Genomic DNA, 6,933 nt, shown 5'->3' on the forward strand with positions numbered 1-6,933 from the left:
GAAGAGCGTAGCAGTATCTGACTCAGCAGACAGTTGCTCACTCACTCAAGGCAGACCTTGGCACGGATAGGTGAGTCCTGGCACGGAGTGAGACAATCACAAAGTCGCAGGTACTTGGAGTCTGTCCCCAGGCACGCTGATCTCTCACATTTATTCCACCTCCAGCCATGCCGACACTGTTCATGCTGCTGCCCTCTGCGCACTTCCCCGCGGCCCGGGAAGGAACTGTAATTCAGGAGGCCCACGGGAGATAAAAAGGTCCCTGAAATCATCACACACCCTTCTCTGTCCTCCCGGTTATTCTTCAGGGATGGTCTCAGTTCACTCGCACTCCATCAAATTCAGGTCACTGCACTTACCCGGAACCCAGCTCTGATACACCAACCCCGAGCCCACGGGGCGCTGGGGCTGTCCCCTGCCCCCAAGCTGTGATGAGCTCTTCCCTTTGTTTTCCTCCGGAATGGAAGTACACTGCCCCTAGCTACCTGTAGACTAGGAAAGAGATTTATTCCTGGAGAACGAAGCTCACTCAAGCTGGTACCTTGAAATTCTGACGCAGGCTGGACACCGCCCACATCTGGTGGTCACACTCACCTTAACCCCTGCGGCATACGAGGCACATCACACAAACATGCACACATGTCCTCCTAAGCGCACGGCAGGGTGGAAACAACAAGGAAGTGCCCCTAGACCAGGAGGAGAGGTGACCCGACCTCTCACACCCATTCAGTGTGCATTCTCTTCCCTCGAGTGTCTGTGCCCCCCCTCCCAGGGGACAACGCCAGCGCATAGAGCGTGTGTCACGTGAGCACCATCACCTTCGCACTGCTGCTTTCATCATCCTGTGCCCAGCGAGAAACAGACATTCCGGAGAGGATCCTTGATTCTCCCACAAATTGTCCCTTGGACTGGTCACTAGCTCTGGATGGTGCTCCAACCACAGTCACTTCTCTCGGAGCACACACACGCCAGCGTCACAGCGCTGGGTCCCCATGGATGTCACCACTTCCCAGCTGTCGATGATAGGGTCGTAGCACTCGATGCTGCTCAGCAGGGAGTTGCCGTCGTACCTGATGGGGAGGAAGAAGAAGGGGGTGAGTGCCTGTTCCTCTGCACACGCGCCCCACGGTGCGGCTGCCCCCAGAGACGTGTCCCTGACCCACACCGTGTCCGGCCACAACGTGGCATGCACCACACTGCCCCAGTGCACGACGGCTCCAGCCCAGTTTAAATTCTCACCCCGCAACTGCGTACAGCCTGCCCCGGAGCACCGTGGCCCCCACGTAACACCGCGGGGTGGTCATGCAGGTGACAGGTGTCCAGGAGTCGGTGCGGACGTTGTACGCCTCCACGGAAGACAGGTGGGCCGTGCCGTCGAATCCTCCCAGCACGTAAATACGGTCGTCCAGCAGGGCCACGCCGGCACCTGCGAAACGGATGCAGCAGGTTAACACTACGCAACGGAGACTCTGATTTCTGGAAACAAACATGGTCGCCAGTGGCTAGTGAAACCCTTGGGCGGCTGAGGGACATGGACGAGAGCCAGACAAGGTCGGACGCCAGCACAGGAGAGCCATCTGCAGACCCTCGAGCTGGGAGCTGAAGAGTGGGGAAGTTGTTCGTCAGATGAATTCAGAGCACAGCTGCTCACTAGCAGGAAGAAGGGAGTGGAAAGAAGGAGCTGTGACGACGACTCTGGGGACTGCCACCCAGAGCGTGAAAAGCACAGGGCGGTCCCCGTTCCTGCAGCCCAGCCTGCTCCGCGCCAACAGCTCTCAGGGTCGGCAGCTGCCCAGCTGTCCTGTGCTGTACGTCGGTCCGTCCAACACCCATCATCTAACACGCAGCAAATATTACAGAACACGGGGGTAGGAAAGGGACAGACGAAATGAACAAAACAAGGCTCCGCCCTCCGGTGCGTCATCTGAGGTGTGCTTGTCCTCACGATACTTAAAGAAAAGAGAGACAAAAAGGGGAATGGAACCTGCCTCGGGTTTTTCCTAAGTCTATAGGGAGGTGGGAACATAGGACTGACTGAGCCCTGTCCCGGGACAGTACCACGCTACGCGTGTAAAGATGCAACAGCACTGCCGTCCCCTCCCTTAGACCTGACGGGTCTTACCGGAGCGCTTGGTGGCCATTGGCGTGACATTAGTCCAGTGTCCGGTATGCGGATCATATTTCTCAACTGAATTTAAGATATTCAAGCCATCATATCCTCCTAAAAAACAGAGCAGAGGCCAGTCCATAAACAATGACAAACCCGTGCCTGTTCCCAGCCCGCCTTCCTGAGTGCGCCAGCCAGTTCTTCTAGTCTTAGTTCTCCCTCGAGAGTTCCAATGACCCAGAGAAACCTGACAGAACCCTATTTCCCGCTCCCACGGAAGAGAGAATCCCAGATCACGGAATGATGTCGGGACAGACCAGGCTCAGCTGAAGAAGTCCGGGACACAGTCTGGTAAAGAGGGACCCCAGAGGCTGCCACCCATCCAGTCCTCTCCCTCCCTGCTGCCCAGGCTAAACACCTAGACAGTAGATCACTCCGCTGGCCACCACCAGCCCGGCGCCCTCCCGGGCAGTCTGCATGTCTCCCAGCATGCTCCACTGGTCAATGTTGGGGTCATATCGCTCCATACTGGTGTGACGCCTGCTCCCGTCAAAGCCCCCGGAGACATAGATCATATCTGCTCAGGAAGAACAAGGCCCAGACTGTTAGAGGAAAAGCATCTGGTCCATCTTTTCTGCACAACCCCTACAAGTCTTTCTCACGTCAAGGAGCGAAAATCAAGTGTTTCTGACAGGTAATTAAGGTCTTACCGACGTGGAGCCAGCGCAGTCGAGACACCCAGAACAATGGGGTCGGATGGCACCCTCAGGAGAGCTCAGACTGGCTGCAGTTTGTGAAAGCATGAGTGCTGCCTCCCCACTCAGCACGTGGCACCCCGATTCCCACGTGCTGTCGGTGCTGAAACCCAGGGACACCGGGCTGCCATGTCCGACAGCCAAGAGGAGTGCCTGCCCTTACCGGAACCCTCCGCATTTCATGCTCCCGCCGGACGACAAGGAGGCGCGAGCCCGCCCCAGTCGTGGCAGCGTGGCCTACCTCCCAGGGTGGTGGCCCCGGCAAGGCCTCGCCGGACATTCATCGGGGCCACGGAGTACCAGACCCCGTCCTCGTCGGCCGTGTAGTCGAGACATTCCACAGAACTGAGGCGGGAGCGGCCATCATAGCCGCCGATGACATAGATTCGGTCATGTAAGGAGACCGAGGCCACGTAGCGTCTCTTCCGAGTGATGCTCTGTGGATTTGCGAGACGAGGTGCAAAGCAGTTCAGCCATGCAAGCCGCAGGCCTCACCTCTGGCCAAGTCCGTTCTCACCCACCCACTCTTCAGGCACTGCTCCAAGCTCGAGTGGCCTCCAGCTGTCCGCCTACTGCACGAACACCTTGTGCTTGCTGTGACTCCCTTAAACATACAAGCTTTCTGCACACGGCCTCTTTGATTCCTTTCTATGCCATACGGCACTGGATTGATAGCCTTCCATAAAGATTGATATCCTTCCATAAAGTGGAAAACTTTTCCTGCACTGCTAACCAAAGACTCCGAAAATCAAGAGGACTGACTTCCATGTTTTCTCAGAATTATTACTGTTCATTCACCACTGAAACAGACACACAAAGGAAGAAAGATGCCAACTTCTGAGTTCAGCTGAACACATTTAACACTGAGTTCAGTCTAAAAGGGCATGACCAACGGAGCACGCTGGGAGTGACAGACAGCCCAGGGACATGCTGAACAGTGGTGACCAGCTGAGTTTAATCTGACACATGGCCACTAGTGTTTGAAGTCTAATCTTCTAACCTAAGTAACTATTTATTAGCACCTACTGTGTGCATGGCACTGTAATAAAAAACATCATGAGGTTACTAGGCTTTTCCATTTTGGGGCTGGATTAGTTAAAATCCAGAGTCAGGGGCTGAGGACAGGGAAGCAGCTCTTTCCCCATGACTGGCTCCCGCTACTTACTGGCAAAAAGCTCCACTCTTGAGTCTTGGGGTCGTATTTCTCTACCACGTCAATGGGAGACTGCTGGCTTCCGAAGCCCCCAACCACCAGAAGCACCTCATTGGCTCCTGAGGAAAAAGAGAGAAGACGATGGGTCGCTGGACCACCCCTGGCTGGGCAGCCACTAACAGCAGAAGTGTGGTTAGCAGTTCTATGCTGTCTTGCTCAGTTCACGGCTCAGAGAAGCCTCTGAAACAGAGGCTCACCGTAAGGCTGCCTAATAGGAAATTATTCCTTCTTGAGGTTCTAGCTCTTGAATACCCAGATCTCTGAATTTACGTTTCTAGACAACATTGAAAGTGCAGAACGCAAACCTGAACACACCGCTACACCGTTTCAGCTTACCTAGATGACTCCGGTTGACACACGAGCCAAGGCTCCGCATGCAGATACAGGAGATACAGACTCAATGCAATGTCAAAAACAAAAAATTATGGGAAAACTGGGGAAACGTGAACATGTACTTGATATCTGACAAAGAATTGGTTGTGTGTTTTTTTGAAGAATGACAATGACATTTCGGGTACATTAAAAAAGGTTCCTTATCTTTTAGAGATACAGGTGAAAGCATAATGTATACAGATAGAATTACATGCTGTCTGAGATTTGCTTCAAGGCAGACAAGCCATGAACTGACAATTGTTGAAAACAGGTGATCATTATATCGTTCTGCTTTTACATATGTTTTAAATTTTTCTTAATAACCCACATACATAAACCACGGAGTTTAACGTCATGTAAAATGGCACCCATCTTGGTGCTCGCCAAATAAACTAAGTAGACATTTCTCCAAGGTGGACCAGGAAAGAGGTCTCAGCAGTCAGCTCCTTTTAGAAAAACAAAGCATTTGAGCAAAGGGCCCTTTCATACGATGCTAATTTTATTTGTGCACAAAATTCCCTCAAGCTGGGAGAGGCCCGGCCTGAGTTGTTTGCTTCTTCCCTGGCAGCCCTGTTTCCTGCCTGTTTGCCCCTTTCTTACCCACCTCTTCTCTCCCTCTGACTGGAACAGAGAAAGGAAGAGCAATCCTTCTATCTGAACACATTCGCCGTGCACGACGCTAATGGATGACAGCTGGATGGGTCAGAGAATGAAAGGACTCCACAAAACCAAAAGGCATTTCTATGCTTTGCATATTTAACAATTTCCATGGATTTTCAGCTGTAATTTCTATTGCTTTATGTAGTTCCAGAACGAAAAATAAACTAGAAAAAAAAAACAAAACCCTCTTTCTTGATAATACGATTTCACAGAGACAGCTTTTGAAGGATGGAGACACGGAAGCAGATAGGAAACATTCGGATTACGTTATGAAAACCCAGAGACCTGACGGCACTTCCTGCAGGCTGACCGCTAAACGTACTGGTACTGCGTCAACAGCAGAATTAGGACAGGGGACGTGATGAGAGAAACAGCTTACTTCTAACGCACTGACAAGGAGATGCTAAGTTAAGAGACTAGTGGGAAGCAGCTTCAGAATTTCCTTTCCAGAACTTCTGAAACATAACCTCTAAGCAATGAGGACATGTCAATCACATTCTAATGTCCCTAGGTCAGGACAGTAAGCAAGTTCTCTGAGCAAGCAGAAACTTTCTGCTGCCTGTTAAGAGAAACGCAGGAAATGCACTACCAAAGAATCTTCTGGCTTTGCTGGTTCACAAAAATTTTCATCAGCTTTAGTTCAACTGAATGAGCAATTCGTGAGTGCTATTGTGAACGCTATGGGATCCCTCCGACTCTGCAAGAGAGAAACGGGTCTTCTGTACTGGAGTAGCCTTCGCGATTCACTTTAAGGCCCTTGATACACAGTTGTCTCCCCTTCTCCGCGGGGCACATGTTCCAAGACCCCCTGTAGAGACCTGGAACTGTGGAGAGTATCGATCCCTACGGACATCATCTCGTCCTACACAGATACACCTTCCCGCTTCAAAGCAGCACTTGACAGCTTCTCTTTGGCACATGTGCACTGCCAGCATCACAGCTCTTGTGCTCTGGAGCCATAATTAAGTAAAATAAGGGTGACTTGAACACAAGCACTCAGGTATCAGGCAGCTGATCTGATCACCAAGACAGCTGCTGAGGAACTAATGGGCAGGGGGTGATGACATGCTGGACAGGGGGATGGTTAATTCCCCTGGCTGGAAGAGGTAAGATTTCATCTCATTCATTCTCATCTCATTCCTTTTTATACTCACAATAACAAGCACTGTAAAACAGATTGTATATTTCTGGAATTTTCCATTCAATATTCAACCGGACAGCGGTTGACCGCAGATAACTGAAACCATGAGTAAAAGGGGGATTATCGTATAGGAAAAAATGGTAATCCACAGTCGTTAAAGGACTTGTCTAAATTCAAATGGAGAGCAGGTGACAACCCGGGGGAGAAATCTGAGAGTAAATGTCTTATCACCTCGTGCTGGGCTCCCCCTACTGCGTCACCGCTCACCTCGCCCAGGTACCCGAAGACCACTTTTTAAATAACGACGTAACCACACGCACAGGAAACAGCTCAGAAGCATCAGTAGTTAACATCCCCAGCAGCGCCACCTCGTTAAGGTTTAGTGTCTCCCCGTACGCCTAGCTCTGCTATACTCACGCAGACAGGTGTGCAGAAGTCCCCCGCCCCAGTGCACCCAGCTCGTGCTGGGCCCCCTACTGCGTCACCGCTCACCTCGCCCAGGTACCCGAAGACCACTTTTTAAATAACGACGTAACCACACGCACAGGAAACAGCTCAGAAGCATCAGTAGTTAACATCCCCAGCAGCGCCACCTCGTTTTGGTTTTGTGTCTCCCCGTACGCCTAGCTCTGCTATACTCACGCAGACAGGTGTGCAGAAGTCCCCCGCCCCAGTGCACCCAGTC

General features: G+C 51.8%; 2 protein-coding genes across 3 annotated transcripts in view; both read right to left on the reverse strand.

Annotated features, from left to right (window-relative positions):
• RABIF (RAB interacting factor) overlaps positions 1-950 on the reverse strand; it is a 9,447-nt gene extending 8,497 nt beyond the window's left edge. The window contains exon 1 of the mRNA XM_025044265.1: positions 819-950. Within this exon, the coding sequence (XP_024900033.1) occupies positions 819-866 (48 nt within the window). The 5' untranslated portion in view covers positions 867-950. The remainder of the gene's footprint in view (positions 1-818) is intronic.
• The window catches only part of KLHL12 (kelch like family member 12), a 21,720-nt gene continuing 14,919 nt past the window's right edge, over positions 133-6,933 (reverse strand). For both annotated transcript variants that reach the window (XM_006908302.3, XM_006908301.3), the window contains 6 exons: positions 4,028-4,134; positions 3,104-3,299; positions 2,526-2,684; positions 2,123-2,221; positions 1,240-1,426; positions 133-1,070 (listed from right to left, as the gene is read on the reverse strand). In XM_006908302.3, coding sequence (XP_006908364.1) covers positions 944-1,070; positions 1,240-1,426; positions 2,123-2,221; positions 2,526-2,684; positions 3,104-3,299; positions 4,028-4,134 — 875 coding nt within the window. In that variant the 3' untranslated portion in view covers positions 133-943. The remainder of the gene's footprint in view (positions 1,071-1,239; positions 1,427-2,122; positions 2,222-2,525; positions 2,685-3,103; positions 3,300-4,027; positions 4,135-6,933) is intronic.

The sequence above is a fragment of the Pteropus alecto genome, unplaced genomic scaffold (assembly GCF_000325575.1).
Source record: "Pteropus alecto unplaced genomic scaffold, ASM32557v1 scaffold563, whole genome shotgun sequence".
Lineage (NCBI taxonomy): Eukaryota > Metazoa > Chordata > Mammalia > Chiroptera > Pteropodidae > Pteropus > Pteropus alecto.